A 16,516-nucleotide genomic window follows, 5' to 3' on the forward strand; every position below is an offset into this window, starting at 1 on the left:
CCCTCTTCCTTTCCTGAGTCTGCTTCCAAAACAAAGTTCTGTGAATGTGAGATGCATTACACACGGAAGAAAATGGTGGGTAACAAAGAAATCTCCAACCACAAGAACTCGTTTTTCTCAAGCCATTTTTCCACACCTGTCGAATGTAGTAACATTTTCAGTGAGACGAGATTAAACGTGACTTCCGAAGAAAAGCATATCAACATTGCGATTTGGCTTAGTGCAGATCAAGTGTGACATGGGATCATAGTCAAATACTTCATATATAGATGTTCATCCATATTTTATTTGGGAAGTAAAACTAAAACTAGTTTGACAAAAGTATTTATTTATTTTTTTGTACAAATTTACTTATCACAAATGCATTTGAACTAGAACACATCTTCAGGTCCTTTTTTTTTTTCATGGGGGTATAGTTGGCTGGAAAAAAGGTTTTAAAAAACAAAACAATTCATTATGTACCATATATATTCATTAATGTTATTTTAAGGCAATAGTTAGAATTTATATTTGAACAAGCAGCCACAAGTTGAAAAGACAGTTTGAAGATGAAAATGTGATTGAAAACTTAACTGACACTTTTTTTTAATTTTGGTCCAGAAAATTTTTGTTTTATTTTTTTATTTGGAAGTGTATTCTTACTGTATTTTAGTCTTGTCACGTTATTTAATGATTTCTGATTCATATAATTTGTCAGATACAAAGCAATAAAATCAAAAGGCAGAAAATGAACCCAAATTGACTAATAAACCTATAAGGACATACAGTAAAAGATTTGGCAGTTGTATTATTATTACCTTTTCCCATCTGATTGAACACATTTAACAAATTTCTTTTACTGGGGTCCAAAGTAATAACATTTAATGCACTAAAGAGATAACTAATAAAACAATGTATTTTAAAATAGATTTATAGAAAAGTCAGAAATTGTATCCAACATCCTTCCTTTACTCCTCATCCAGAATTTGGTGAGATCTGTAAATACACAAACACACAATACATCAGCATAAAGCAGAAGTCACAAAACTATTTTTTTAACTCAGGTTAATGCATTTACATACTGCACGAAATTGTAGTAAGAGACACAAAACTAAAAAGTCGACCTTACTCCGGTGTGCGTTATTGGTTTATTAAGCATAATTGGATGTTTTTAAAAGAGAACTGACAAAAAAACTAGGTGTTAGTTTTATGGCTGGACGATATAACGAAATATATAACATTGATATGAGTGATCACCGGGATTTTGACCTAACTATATTGTATTTATATAAAGCATTCACAGGCAAATTTTGCTTTATATCTTGGAAAAATCTGACATTGAGATATGTTTTTTTCTTCTACACATATTTGCGATTTGAAATTATACCCTCGTCTTCCATTGCTCAGACAAACAGCTAGAACCAGCTCAAACTCAAGTCATAGGAAGGCAAATATTCTATCACTTGCCCAAGATCAAAAATTGCTGTCTTAACCTACCCTTTCTTGAACAGCTTGCTTGCATTGTTTAATTTATTTCTTGCTGCCACTCTTAGCTCGTTAATATTTGAAGAAGGAAACTTCTTTAAAGTGTACTCTAAAAATTAATTAAAAACTATTATGAGAGATATTTAGTGACAATTAACACAACTGTACACAATATAATGAATAAAAAATAATGTATGAAGTATCATACCAAAAATGGCATTGACATGCTTCTTATTCAAGGAAGGTTTCACACTCTCTGATGCACCTCCCTTTAATCCAGTTAAGGAGTGTGTTGACAGCTCCTCCATTGTGAACATCACCCCAAGCAGATCACACACAAGTTTTGAAGGTCTCTGATGGTTGCATCGCATAAGCTGTATTTTGTTAACTGTAACGCCATCAGCAATGGTCACCTAAAACATAATAAAATAATAGTAGAACACCCAAAATGGCATTTAAAAAAATGGTAACACTTTACAATAAGGTTTCATTAGTTAACATTAGTTAACTACTATTGTTAACATGAACTAAAAATTAATAATACTTCTACAGCATTTACTAATCTTCGTTAATGTTAATTTCAACATTAACTTATATATTATCAAAATCAAGTTGTATTCGTTAACATTAGTTAATGCAAAGTAGGGCTGGATGATTGAAACCTCGATTAATTGAATATTTTACCTCGATTTACGATTAATGAACAATTATTTTGTTTCTGTTTTGTTTTTTTTGCCCTCATAGTTCACTGACAAGGTTTGTACTGTAAATATGATTGACTATTAAAGGTGGGATATTTTTTCCTGTTGAGAGAGCGATCTGACATCATAGCTCACTATCAGCAGTTATCTTATCTATGTTCGTAACATTTCTTACAGATCTCAGTGTAAGAGATAAATAAGGATCAGATAAAGATAAATTAGCCCAGTACCAGTACCAGTGATTGCGTGTGTGAATTAGTCATACCGTCTCTATATTAATTGTGAAGCAGTGGGTTGTAAAAAGCAGAGATCTAGACTAACTTTTTGCATATACATTCACATTCAACATAAAACACACTCTCACATATATAAAAACTGTTGAAAAATAAAAGAAACAAAGAAAAGTCGATCGCTGTAAGTTCCGCCTCCATCAGCTGACAGGTGCGTCAGAGCGCGTCACGAGCCCACAGGAGAAAGCGCCAAATTCAAATAAACTATCTTCCGCCTATTTTTCATTCATTCTTTTTTCTGGTGGATTGCCTCATTCTGTTTGTGACACTGTACGCTGCAAAACCATGCCATGTTTTTACTACCAAGATGCAGTTTCCGGCCGTGAGTTATTCCATAACGGACACAAACAATTCTGTCGCTGAAGAAATGAAATGTAAACAAAGGAATTATGATCCATATAACAACGTTATTGCTTTGTTGGACTAAACGTGCTTCATGAGATGTCATTCAGTGGACCCTTACCTTCCTAACTAAACCGGGATTTACAGCTGTGGATGTGTTTATGACTCGTTATTACGACGGATCTGGTATGTACAGCGTTTTCATTGCTTATTTTTTTTTATGTGTACTGCTTACACAAATGTAGCAAATACAGTCTTTATAAGCTTTCCATTGAAAAACAGCGATCTGTCGTCAATGCTTGGGGCTTAGATCTTTATAATGATACATAGTTTGTCAAGATTACATTTTTTTCATTTAATCTATTCATAATCACTGACACGTGCAAGTGGAGAGGCTTTGAGGACGAGGTCGTTCTGGTGCAGGCTAACAGGTTAAAGAGTACCTGCCCACGTTTTTAGTTAATAAAAGATTCTATTTATGTCAAAATATTTGAATCCTTATGACAAAATAGTAAGAAATGTACTCAGCTTTTACAATTTTATTTTATCAACCAATTGTGCTTAAAAACAACAACTAAACTTACATCATCCTCAAGGGGTTCCACCTGGTTGTCTTGCGATGAGTGTGGATGTGCAAATATGGCTGGTTTTTGATGCTTTGAAGGGGCACTTCTTTCTTCTAAGTCCCCTTTCAGCGCACACACCATGCTCTTCAACTCTGAAACAGGGATTCATAAATTGTGCTTTATTACATGACATATAGCTTATAACACGCTCTTACACATTTATTTTTTAGCATTGTTGGGAGGAATACAATTGTGTATATGTGGTTTTCACAATATGTGGTTTCATAAACCAGATGCATTTACACCAGTTTTGTCTGGAAAGTGGCCCAGACCCCCTCCTGAAGTGGTTTGAGCGATTGGAATTAAATCTGCCTCGAATGCATTATGGAGAGCATTTACACCTGATCTTTTCATGATCGAATAGATTAAACGCATGAAGTGGCCAGATGTAAAGAGCCCCTATAAATCTCTATCAATTATAACAATGCACTATCTGTACATAGACTACAAAGAAGGCCTGAAATGTTGTTTACCATTTATGGTGTCCAAGTGAAGAACTACTCTTCTGTTGTCTTCTTCCAGCTGCTTTATTTTTTCTTTCAAGGCACAGCAATTTGTGCATTCCTGTACAGCTGTACTGCCCTATACACATATAATATTGGTAGTACAAACTGTTGCAATGTATGTACCCATTTACAGCTAACAATATCTATAATCATGCACTAAATCATGATGCATTCACTTACAATTAACTGCTCCTTGCGCTTTTCCAGCAGTTTTGATAAGAGACTAGGCCTCTTTTCAGGCTTAAAAGTGTAGAAGATCACAGTATATAATTTTTCTTAGCAGAGTTACAATATTACAGGTTAAATTATATAAATTTAATTGGATACTATTTTAAACACATGCTACATACCTTTTTCTTAATTATGTCCTTCTCCGCAGGCTCTTCATCATCAGAAGAGATGCAAAGAGCTTTTCTCTTCCTTTTTCCACGACCACAGTCCTCTTCGCTTTCATAGCCCTTTATAAGCTGATCTCTTAATTTGATCAGACTGTGCTTATCAGCTGTTTGGAAAATAAATTTGTGCAAAATTACATTGAAACCTCTCCTAAAAGCGGTTTAATTTTTTAAGCATTTGACAGTAGAGCAGAATCTGTGGGCTTGATAAAACTGCACAGTTTGTTTGATTGCATAAAAACACCAAAAAAAGTTAAATATTTTTTATTTGAATTTATCCACTTAAAAGCTTTTCACGCTATTAGATATATATATATCGTGCCTGTGTGACGTCACTCGCTTAGTTTAGGTCCATGTTTGACGCCTCAGGGCGAAAGTTTTATTTTTATTTTGCAAAAGCACCGTTTTTTACGCAAATAAAAACATAACTACAGTATGAAATTATGTAACGTTACTTACACTCTTATTGTTGTATGACAAAAAAAAAAATGAAAATGTGAGTGAATAACGTCGACCGTCCTGAGATGTTAGCAACGACTAACTTATTAGTTGGGAACAGTGACAGCGAGAAAAATAAACATTTTAAAAGGATTTTCACTGCGGTCCAAAAACTTAACTTACCTGACATTTTAAGAATTTTCGCAGGGTAGAGCTGATACTGGCCCTTTTTGTCAGGCCATCTCACCGTTATCACGGTATCTTTTTTCCAATGTTTTGGGTTCAATTTGTCTCTAGACACTCCACAACCACTCAGGTTTACCCACTTGAGGTCCCCTACAGCAAACGAGTCCTCTTCAAAAAATGAAAAAAGGCAGTGGAAATTCGGCACATCCATTTTCCCACAAATTAATCTGAATAAAGGCTAAGCTTAAGCAAGCTGGAACTGGAACCACAATTTAAACTGTACTGTAACCGTCCGTTTACTTCTGAGCTGACGCACGCGACATCACGCGAGTACGCAATCGCATACACGCCAGTAAGTGGTATGTATACACGTATTTCGCGCCCTTTTCGTTTTGAAATGTGAACTGTGAGCCCGGTACTGGCTGCTATCAAGCTCTTGTCTACTGATTTTTCTAATTATTATAGTATATTAGTATATTAATTAATCAGTACATTATTATATACTGATTATTTTCATACAAAACGTCTATTGACGGGTAACGTTGTTACTCATCACTTAGTTTTAATTTACTTTTTTTTTTTTTTTAATCGGAACTTTGCAGTGGAACAAGGTCTTGTTGACATAAATCAGCAAGCTAACATAATCCAACCAGTACGGGGGTGGACGACATGAAGGTGAGTTACAGTCTTTTTTCCGTTTAGCAGCGATACGTCTGTGCCTAATCTTTCTTTAACGTTACATATTTGTTTAGAAAATGTTAAACAGTTGTTGAATCAAATCGACCTGATAATGGCGCAGCGAGGCCCATACAAGAAGTATCTTTTGGACGTGGAGGCCGAGATGCCTGCAACTACCAAAAGGCGCAGGTTGCAGGTAAATAATTCATGTAGAGAGGCATTAGGTTACATTGATATCCACGGAAATCATCAGTTGTTAAAATACAATGTGTATGAATCAATAAAAATGTTTTGTGGTTGATTTCATGAGCTATATTCTTGAGTCAGCAAAAAAATCTAAATTGATCATATCATTTTTTAAATGTTACTGTAAACAATTTATCTGTTTGTTTATTTTTGTGAAACTATTTTCCATATGAAAATAGTTTTCACAATCCAATCAAACAGCCAATTTATGTATGTAATGAGTGGAGCTTGTAAAGTCTCCCAAACCCTGTCCATAAACATAATTAAGCTTCACCCAGTAACTGTTATGTCCAGAGAGAGGCAGCTAGACATCAAGCACCACATGAAGTCAGTCGCAACTTCAGTTTCATGCTAACTTAAGCTTTTAATTTTTTTTTTCATCAGTGCACAAGTATCAGTTGTCTTGTTTTACAATGTGATGGTGGACAAACACTTATCAGTTTATATCTTAAAACATTTAGGCAAAAGATGCCCAAACAATACATGGCGACATATGTTCTGAAATGGAATCTCAGGTTTGTGTGATTTAATTTATATAAGAAGTTACTAAACTAAAAAAAGTAATTTTGATTTTAGTAAAATTTACTTTTAAGGCAAATAAACAGAAACACCTGTTAATCGTTAGTTATAATGTACATTTTAAAGAGTCAAGTATGTGGTCTTTGAATCATTTTTACAAGCAATGGCATGATAGATAAATACTTCTGTAATACAATATTTTTTAGGAACCAGCCAATTCAGAAAATTTGGAGGTACTTCCAGAAACTGAACATGAGGTCAGTATTAAATGTTATTGGATTTAAGTGTCACAGAGTATTTTTGTCTAAAATAAAAGGTCCTAAAATCTCAGCCAAATAATAACTAATGTGAATAAATTTGTAATGTGATGTGTAGCAATACACAGATTCAGCAGAGATTGAAGATGTGAATGAATATCCAGAAGCTGAACCAGAGGTAAGCTAAAATAGTTATATATTACTCTTTAGTTTATTATAATGTTTGATTAGGATTCAAGCTAATCTCTGCAGGACATACAGCGACAATTGGTATTTCTATCTGATTTTAGAAACTATTTTAGAATATTTTAGAAAGTCTGACTGATAAAACTTTTGCTTTTGCAATTACATATTATGTCATACTTGTGGTACAGACATTGCACACTTCACTTAAATTTTCGTCTCACGTTTTCTGCGTGTTATTGACTTATTGACTTCTGTGTTGTGTTTTACAGGAAAGCAATAATTATTTTGACCATGAGAGGACTAACAGTTCAGATGAGGAATCTGAGGTGTGTAGAATGAAGTGTTTACCCAGAAATTAAATATCTATTATTCAACCTCATATTGTTCATTTTTATCATCAATGGAACACAAAAGGATATTACAAAAAGATTATCAAGTTTACAAGAGCTTGCTCTATTTAGTTAATTTAGTTAGTTATTTTTTCAACTTTCAAGACTATCAAGTTTATAAATGACCAGCTTCTAAAAACAAATTTCTAGTTTTGTAAAAAAGCAGCTGCGTCTGCAGCTGCAGTGACGATGTAGTTATGCTGACGTGAAGCTGACGCGCCGTTCACGCTTGCGATGTGAAACAGCCGTGAGCGTGAATACAATTCTGTAGCAGTTAAAAATAAAAAATGCAATGTTTTGTTGTTTTCTATTGTAGGAAGTGGATGACCCACAAAATGCTGAGTGGAGCAGTGATGTAAATTCTCAGACTGCACCTAAGGTTTGTTTGAATTTGAAATTAGTAAAGTGTTTATTTTGTAGTCATTATCTAGTAAGTGTTGGATCATTCCGTGTCAACTCAACCAGAGGGGTCCCTGGCAAAAAACTGTGAAAACTCACACTTATTTAAAAATAACATTAAATTACAATCGTAACAGTGGCTGCAAAGGAGCATTCATTAGCTATTTCCACTCCCTTATTTACATTTTCACTCGTTTTGATTTGAATTAATATTAAGACATTATGAATGATAATAAAGTTAATTTGATCTACAGCTCAACTCAAGCTCATTGCTTTATCTTCAGCCCCCCAGTGCTACCAAATACTGTCTGTAGATCTGAGTGGCTCTGGTAGGGCTGGGTGATATATCTGACGATATGATCATGTGCATCTAGTCAGTTAATCTGGTGATGGCGATTTAGCGGTAATCAGGGAACCAGATTTACTGACTAGATGCGCATGATCATATCGTCAGATATATCACCCAGCCCTAGGCTCTGGTGCTGCTGCCCTCAAATGTTAGTCTGGAGCCTGTGAACTTAAAAATAAAACTGCACATTGTAATGTCTGTAAAAGGCATTTGTTTGTAATACAGTAAAAATGGGGGGAAATGTGAAAAACTGCGTTGCAGATTGATTTAAGGTGTGCCTCTAAATTTTCTGCTTGTGCTCCTAAAAATGTTCAGTAAGGGGCTACAGTGTTCCTAGTAAAAAAAAAAAAGTTAGTCTGGAGCCCTGGATAGTATTGAAGAAAAATGTATATTATCAATATATACAATATATATACAATATAAGCTTCAACAACTTCTACAACTATGACAACAGCTGCTGCTGTAGTCACTACAAGTGTAGATACCGTAGGAAAATCGAGCAACATTTGAGCAGCATTTGGCTATTGATAATCTAAAGTCTCCAGAGCCATTTCTAATTCAGTTCAGAGTGATATAGTTTCATCATTGCATCATCGTCAAACTGAATGGTTGCAAATCAGAATTTGGGACATGGGTATTAAAAAAAAAAAAGTATTGTGTATATATGTGTGTGTATATATATAAAATCTGTGGTTAGTCATGGGTCATGTATGGCATTAAGAATGTTAAAAATAACATTAAAAAGCATTAAATTGGATTTGAAGATACCTGCAGAAACCCTGAAAATAGGTGGAACTAACGTTCGCGCGAAAGTCTCTGTTAACAGTGACAATGATGGAGATAACTAAACATTCAAACGACTGGTTACACTTTAGCCCTGTGATATTAATCAAATTTTATTTTCGATTTCGGCTTCCTAGGATTATAATAAGAAGATATTTGAGGTAAAACTATTAAAAACTAGCCGCATTCAGTTTAGTGCATCTTCCTTCCCTTCACATTGCAGTGATCGCACGCTGTCATTTCTCCCTAAACCCAAATTTAACGTCGGAATCAGCACAATCTGTGATTTTTGTAAAATGCAGTCTCTGCTGTTGCTAAATTGCAGGACGTGTTTGATAATAAAAAGAGCTATTAAAAGCATAATCTGTGCAAGAGACGTTGCCCCCGTTCCCAAGGCGTGCACACTCGGAAACGGACCGCAACTAAGCAAACTGTATTTTGGGTTTCGTGTGCGCGTCTAAACAATCAAATACACACAAAATATAAACACAGTTTATGTCTTAAATGGTAGTTAATAGTTTGGAGAAAATATGTGTATTATTAGATCTGCATTCCGTCTTAAAGTGATAGCATCTAACAAACCTGCTGATGATTAAGCCATTAATGTGAATCAAACAACTAAAGGCAAAGAGAAAATCACTCAAGCTCTTGAATGAATAACTTTAGCTTTAATAAGCATTAATCTATCTATAATAAACTATGAAGTGTTATTTTACATTTGATAACTTGGTAACACTTTACAATAAGGTTCATTAGTTAGGATTAGTTAACTACATTAGTTAACATGAACTAATCATGAACTGCACTTATACAGCATTTATTAATCTTTGTTAATGTTAATTTCAACATTGACTAATACTAATAATTGATTAAATATGAACTTTATTAAAACCTTGTTAACGTTAGTTAATGCACTGTGAACTAACATGAACTAACAATGAACGGCTGTATTTCTATTAACTAACATTAAATATTAACAAATGCAGTAACAAATGTTATGTGTTATATGTCATGGTCATGATTAGTTCATATTAGTAAATGTATTAATTAATGTTTAATAAATGAACCTTATTGTAAAGTGTTACCGATAACTTTATTAATTTCTTTTGTAGGTCATATTACTTAACTGAACAGCATGTAGACCTTCCTTAAATTAAAGCACTGTTTATTTAATTTCTATCTTTGTTTTATTGTATATTTATTTTATTTTTGTTTTTGTTGTTTGCTTATTGTGTCTTATCTTATGTAGTCTATATAAAACACAAAAAATGCCAAATAATGTTAAAACATTACTGTTTCTTTTGCTGTAGATATTTATTTTCAAAATATAAAGCCATGTTAATGTTCTTAATTATTTCTTTAAATAAAATAACAAAAATAACCGATAAGAATACTGTTAAACTGGGGAAGTTTCTCAAATTTGGTTGATTTGACATGAAATGACCCTATTGCAGTTTAAGTTCTTTTTGTAAGGTTGTTCCATCCAAAATCATGAAAGTTTGCACACATGGCTTAAAACAATTTAATCATGGTAATACTTAACTTTTTTTTAGGATCCCTTGCACTTGGATGATGGAGATGAACCTATATATCCAGGAAGTGATGTCACAAAGGCAGAGACTATTTTAATGATTCTCACATTTGTCCTGCGTCATAAAATAAGTGAAGAGGGTCTGAAAGATTTCCTGTCACTACTGCACATCTTGTTTCCAAGTATTCTGCCAGCCACAAAATACCTATTTTTAAGTACTTTCTATCCATTACAAATCAATTTGAAATTCACTTTTATTGTGAGTCGTGCAAAGGATACATTTGTAAGGAAGTAACAGTACTCACCAAATGTCCTCATTGTGATCTTCCTTTTGACATTGCCTCTAACCTTAAAAGTGGATCATTCATGATCTATTTGCCATTGTCTTCCTCATTGAAAGATGTCCTTGAAAGTCTGAAAAGAACTCCCAACAGCTAATAAACAAAGCTGAATGGGAATGGGATGACACAATACGTGACATTTTTGATGGTGACGTCATGAGAGAGCACATTCAGAACAAAACAACTGGCCGGTGGGATTTGACTTTACTGTGGAATTGTGATGGAATTCCCGTATTTGAATCATCTCAGTGTTCCCTCTGGCCAATACAAGTAACTATCAATGAGCTGCCACCAGCTATGGGAAAAGAACATATCCTGCTGTCATCACTATGGTTTGGCAAGTCAAAGCCAGTCATTGAGACCTTTTTAAAGCCATTTGTTGAAGAGATGGAAGTTTTAAAAGAGACTGGACTACAGTGGACCGATGGTGATGAGATTCGCACTAGTAGAGCCTTTGCAGTTGTAAGTGCTTGTGATGCGGTTGCAAGACCAATGCTAAAAGACAGCACACAGTTTAATGGCAAGTATGGATGTGACTGGTGTCTTCACCCTGGTGAGCGTGTAGAAAAGGGAAATGGCTTTGTGAACACCTACCCTTATGATGATTCCCCTGTAGAAAAAAGGCAACCCCAACAATGGGAAGAGGATGCAGTCAAGGCCTCACAAGAAGGCTCTCCTGTGAGGGGAGTAAAAGGAATATCCCCACTTCTGTTTCTGCCATTTTTTAACATCATAACTGGTTTCGTCCCAGAGTACATGCATGCTGTCCTATTAGGTGTTGTTCGTCAGTTTATGACCCTGTGGTTTGACAGCTCATATCACTGCAAGCCATGGTATATTGGAACAAGAAAACAAGTCATTAGTAGTCGGTTGCTGTCACTTAAGCCCCCCAAGGAAGTCACACGTACTCCTTCTTCATTGGACAAGATAAGATTTTGGAAAGCTTCGGAATTTAAGAATTGGCTGCTTTACTACTCCTTTGCTGTTCTTCAAGGTGTCTTGCCCTCACAGTATCTAAACCACTGGTTGCTTTTGGTTTATGCTATGCATGTGCTCCTTATGAATAACATCTCACGGCAAGCTATACAAAAGGCTGATCTTGCTTTACATAAATTTGTGATACAAGTTGCACCGTTATATGGCAGAGAACACATCAGCTTTAATGTTCATCAGCTAACACATTTAGCTGATACTGTCAAGTTATGGGGTCCATTGTGGTGTATATCAGCATTTGCATTTGAAAGTAATAATCATAATCTCATGATGTATTTTCATGGTACCCAGTGTGTTCCTGAACAGATCTGCCGCACATTTCTCCTTTGGCGTTACATCTTTAGACAAACAATAACAGAGCAAAATAGTCTTGTTTTCCGTTACTGCAGGAGACTTACGGGAATGAGACAGGTAAAAAACCTGCTCATTTTAAACAATCTACATCTCTTTGGCACTCCAAAATTTCAACCACTGTCACCAAGCCAACTTGCTGCTATTAACCGAACATTTCACATTATCGTACTTCGTCCATTACAGTTCTTCAAAAGATTTTTACATGATGGCATTTTGTACACTTCTGATACGTACACAAAAATGCGAAAGCGCATTAATTCTACAGCGATGCTTCAGGATGGAAGCTTTTTGCGTATTCAGCATTTAGTTTTGCTGAGGGGTCATTGTGGCTGTGGATTTAGTGATTGTTCCTGCGCATCAATGCCTTTAATTCTGGGTCGTCCTCTCAAAAAACAAACAAAAGCGCCATTCACAGACAGACAATTAAACTTTAGTATTGATTTTGTGACCGAGGTAACGGAGAGTCTCGAAACAATTGCGGTTCCGGTTTCATCACTAAAAAACAAATGTGTTTTCATCAAGATTAGGGAAAAGCGGTATGTGATCCCAATTGTAAACACAATCGAAACAGACTAAAAGCTTAGTTTAGTGTTGTTACAAGCATCTGAACAGATAGGTAGCTTTACCCACTTGTGTTATTAGATCAAATATCTATATCTAAATATCTATACGCTACATTGTACACCATACAATTAAGTTTTATTCAACAGATTAGTTCTATGAGTTCAACACTCTTGTGTCAGGAGAAAATGTCTTTTTTAAACTTTGTAAACTACACAATCTGTTTACACAATGATTCATAACTATTGTACTCCATAATTAAACACACAAGTAGTCCTATATAGTAATGTTAAATAAAATACAATAAGATGTCTATGTTATAAGTAGATGGAAGTTTTAAAAGAGACTGGACTACAGTGGATTGATGTTGATGAGATTCGCACTAGTAGAGTTTATGCAGTTGTAAGTGCTTGTGATGCTAAAAGACAATACACAGTTTAATGGCAAGTATGGATGTGACTGATGTCCTTCATTGTTAAAAGAAAATCAGATGTCAATGTACTAGCTGGATGAACATGTATGAATATTAAACATTGTAAACCATACAATTATTTATTTATTTATTTAATAGACCAGTCCAGCAGTTCAACACTCTTGTCATGAGAAAATTTAATGCACATGTACAACAGAAATGTGTGTGTGTTTTAAACATTGTAAACTACACAATTATCTGTTTATACAATGATTTGTTACTGTACTGTTATTAACACAAGTAGTCCTATATACTAGTGGTAAAAGACAATTAGATGCACATGTTAAAAGATGTAAGGAAATGTGTATGTGCTTTTTAAATATTTTCTTGGCTTTATATGTCTGGATTATATAAAGATATGTTGAAATGGCACTTAAATTTGGATGTTGGTATAGTGTTGAAAGACTGTCATAAACCAGAAGTAATAAAGAGATTAAATAAAATGGTCTTACATTTTTTTGTCTTATTAATGACATGCTGTCATGATTCTGCCCTCGTGTCCTTGATTTTTCCTAGTCTTGAGGCAGGATCATGACAGACCCGTGTTTTGTGTACAAGCACATGGCCTTGCCTTTGGGCCATGTGCTTGTGTTGTCTCGTTCCCTTGCCCCGCCCCCCTTGTTAACCTAGTCGTGTCTTGATTGTCCCATCTGTGCCACCTGTCGTGTCTTGATTGTTCCCCCTATTTAGCTTTCCTAGTGTGCTCTGTCTTGCGTCGGTTCATTGAGATTTGTTCCCTAAGAAGTGTCATTGTGATTGTACCTCAACTGTGTCCTACAATTGTGATTGTGTGTGAGATTGTGCTGTACCCGCTGAAGTCCTTGTATTACCGTGAGTGTTTATAGTTAGTATTTAGAGTCCTTGTTTATCTTGTCAGGCCAGTCCTGTTTTAGTTATTTAGTCTTTACCTTGCTCCGTGTTTTCCCCCTCGTGGGTTTTGTTTTCCCCTTTTTGTAATAAACCCTTTGTTTGAGAATCCCTGTCTGCACCTGAGTTCCTCCCTTACCAAACCCTGACAGAATGAACCGACCAAAAAGGAACTCAGCAGGCAGGAGGTCCCCCGAGCTCCAACAATTGTTGGAGTTCCGTCGACAGTGTTGGATGTCGTCCCCCACCGACAGGAAGGGGGTCACCCTCCCATACTCGCCCGAGGGGGAGTGGATCCTTCGGAATTATGCCCGGCTGTGGGAGAGCATCTCCCAGGAGGAGCCACAGAGGTCCCCCCCACCTACCCAGCTGCCGGCGATCCCGGAGGGTCGTGTCCTGGCCGTGGCAACCCTGGGGGATCAGTTAGGTCCCTCCCAAGATCCTGAGGCACCTCCCACTACCTTAAGTCTCCCCAACAAGCGAGGGAGACGGTTTTCATGGGAGTCAACTTCTGAGTCTTCGGCGTCCGAGACTGCCCTGCCCGAGACCAAACTCCCCCAACCCGCCTCTGACCCAGCTGTGGCCTCTGCACCGCGCCCAAGGAGGAAGAGGAGGAAGAGGGGGCCTGCCGGTCCTGTGACCCTGTCTCCTCCCGTGCCAGCAGCGGAGAGCGCTGGCGTGCCCGTGCCAGCAGCGGAGAGCGCTGGCGTGCCCGTGCCAGCAGCGGAGAGCGCTGGCGTGCCCGTGCCAGCAGCGGAGAGCGCTGGCGTGCCCGTGCCAGCAGCGGTGGGCGTGCCCGACCCAGCAGCGGTGAGCGTGCCCGAGCCAGCAGCGGAGAGAGCTGGCGTGCCCGTGCCAGCAGCGGTGAGCGCTGGCGTGCCCGTGCCAGCAGCGGAGAGAGCTGGCGTGCCCGTGCCAGCAGCGGTGAGCGCTGGCGTGCCCGAGCCAGCAGCGGTGAGCGTGTCCGAGCCAGCAGCGGTGAGCACTGGCGTGCCCGAGCCGGCAAAGAAGAGGGCAGTATGCAAGTCGGCAGTCGTGAGAGCGCAGGAGAGTGCCGCGGCCGACTCTGCAGCAAAGACTTTAGTTCAGTGTATCTCATCTCGTAAGGAGATGCCAATTGTCTTAGCGGCTAAAGCCTTTTCTGATTATTTGTCTAGTCTTGTCCGTATCCTAGAAGTCCCCGTCAGTCCTGTCTTGTCCTCAGACCCTGTCCCCAGAAATCCCGAGTGTCCTGATGTCGTCTCCCCGTGTCCCGTAGATGTCGTCTCCCCGTGTCCCGTGAGTGTTGCCCCGTGTCCTGCTGATGAAGTCATGTATCCTGTTGATGTGGCCCCGTGTCCCGTAGATGTCCCGTGTCCTGTTGTCCCCCCGTGTCCAGTAGATGTTGCCCCGTGTCCCGTAGATGTCCCGTGTCCAGTAGATGTTGTCGTCCCGTGTCCAGTAGATGTTGTCCCCCCGTGTCCAGCTGTCGTCTCCCCGCGTCCCGTAAGTCTCGCCCCGCGTCCCGTAAGTGTTGCCCCGCGTCCCTTGTCTGCTCCTATCATGTCCCCTGTCAGTTGTCCCGAGACCCCTCCCCGCCCCTCACCACCCAGACCTGCCCGTACCCCCCGTCGTCAGCCTTCATCCTGTCCTCCTAAAACTCCTGCCCCACCCACTCACCCTGGTCTGTCCCCCATGAACTTTGTGGTCCCGCCTCCTCCCCTTCCCTGTTTGTTTTTTTTGATTTGTCACCCTAACCCTGCCGTCGTGTATTCATGTCTGCCTTTGTTATTATTTGTCATGTCTTGTTGGTTTGTGTCGGTGTCCCAGTCTGTCATGTCAGTCGTGTCCCGTGTTTGATGTTCCCTTGAGGAGCGTCTGGAAGCCGCTCCTTAAGGGAGGGGTTCTGTCATGATTCTGCCCTCGTGTCCTTGATTTTTCCTAGTCTTGAGGCAGGATCATGACAGACCCGTGTTTTGTGTACAAGCACATGGCCTTGCCTTTGGGCCATGTGCTTGTGTTGTCTCGTTCCCTTGCCCCGCCCCCCTTGTTAACCTAGTCGTGTCTTGATTGTCCCATCTGTGCCACCTGTCGTGTCTTGATTGTTCCCCCTATTTAGCTTTCCTAGTGTGCTCTGTCTTGCGTCGGTTCATTGAGATTTGTTCCCTAAGAAGTGTCATTGTGATTGTACCTCAACTGTGTCCTACAATTGTGATTGTGTGTGAGATTGTGCTGTACCCGCTGAAGTCCTTGTATTACCGTGAGTGTTTATAGTTAGTATTTAGAGTCCTTGTTTATCTTGTCAGTCCAGTCCTGTTTTAGTTATTTAGTCTTTACCTTGCTCCGTGTTTTCCCCCTCGTGGGTTTTGTTTTCCCCTTTTTGTAATAAACCCTTTGTTTGAGAATCCCTGTCTGCACCTGAGTTCCTCCCTTACCAAACCCTGACACATGCTGCAAGTTGATTTAGAAATATTTTCAGGGAAGTTTAAACATCAATGTGTATAATTTTTTTAGTTCATTCATGATTGTTCATTTTAAAACATGCATCTTATATGGCTGCATTTTCGTCTTATCTAAAAAGATGACTTTCAGATATTGTTGGCTCTTATTTATTTTTGTTACCCCTGGATTCCATATTTTTCCTTTTAATTTAGTAATTTTATG

The 16,516-nt window shown here is 38.1% G+C and overlaps 2 protein-coding genes and 1 long non-coding RNA gene across 3 annotated transcripts; 2 read left to right on the forward strand and 1 right to left on the reverse strand.

The window, feature by feature from the left end:
• Window positions 1-3: 3 nt before the first annotated feature.
• On the reverse strand, window positions 4-5,329 carry LOC128016720 (BEN domain-containing protein 6-like). The gene is made up of 7 exons (XM_052601469.1): window positions 4,946-5,329; window positions 4,280-4,431; window positions 4,110-4,169; window positions 3,897-4,005; window positions 3,382-3,515; window positions 1,673-1,877; window positions 4-975 (listed from the first exon to the last, which is right to left on the reverse strand). Exons 1-7 carry the CDS (start codon window positions 5,157-5,159, stop codon window positions 899-901), a joined length of 951 nt encoding a protein of 316 aa, XP_052457429.1. The 5' UTR covers window positions 5,160-5,329; the 3' UTR covers window positions 4-898.
• Window positions 5,330-5,496: 167 nt separating this feature from the next.
• Window positions 5,497-6,551, forward strand: LOC128017239 (uncharacterized). The gene is made up of 3 exons (XR_008184388.1): window positions 5,497-5,623; window positions 5,701-5,822; window positions 6,334-6,551. It is a non-coding gene; the product is annotated as an uncharacterized LOC128017239 (long non-coding RNA).
• Window positions 6,552-13,512: 6,961 nt separating this feature from the next.
• On the forward strand, window positions 13,513-16,261 carry LOC128016652 (skin secretory protein xP2-like). The gene is made up of 2 exons (XM_052601362.1): window positions 13,513-15,155; window positions 15,255-16,261. Exons 1-2 carry the CDS (start codon window positions 14,027-14,029, stop codon window positions 15,710-15,712), a joined length of 1,587 nt encoding a protein of 528 aa, XP_052457322.1. The 5' UTR covers window positions 13,513-14,026; the 3' UTR covers window positions 15,713-16,261.
• The last annotated feature ends 255 nt before the right edge of the window (window positions 16,262-16,516 follow it).

The sequence above is a fragment of the Carassius gibelio genome, chromosome A1 (genome assembly GCF_023724105.1).
Source record: "Carassius gibelio isolate Cgi1373 ecotype wild population from Czech Republic chromosome A1, carGib1.2-hapl.c, whole genome shotgun sequence".
In the NCBI taxonomy this organism is placed as follows: Eukaryota; Metazoa; Chordata; class Actinopteri; order Cypriniformes; family Cyprinidae; genus Carassius; species Carassius gibelio.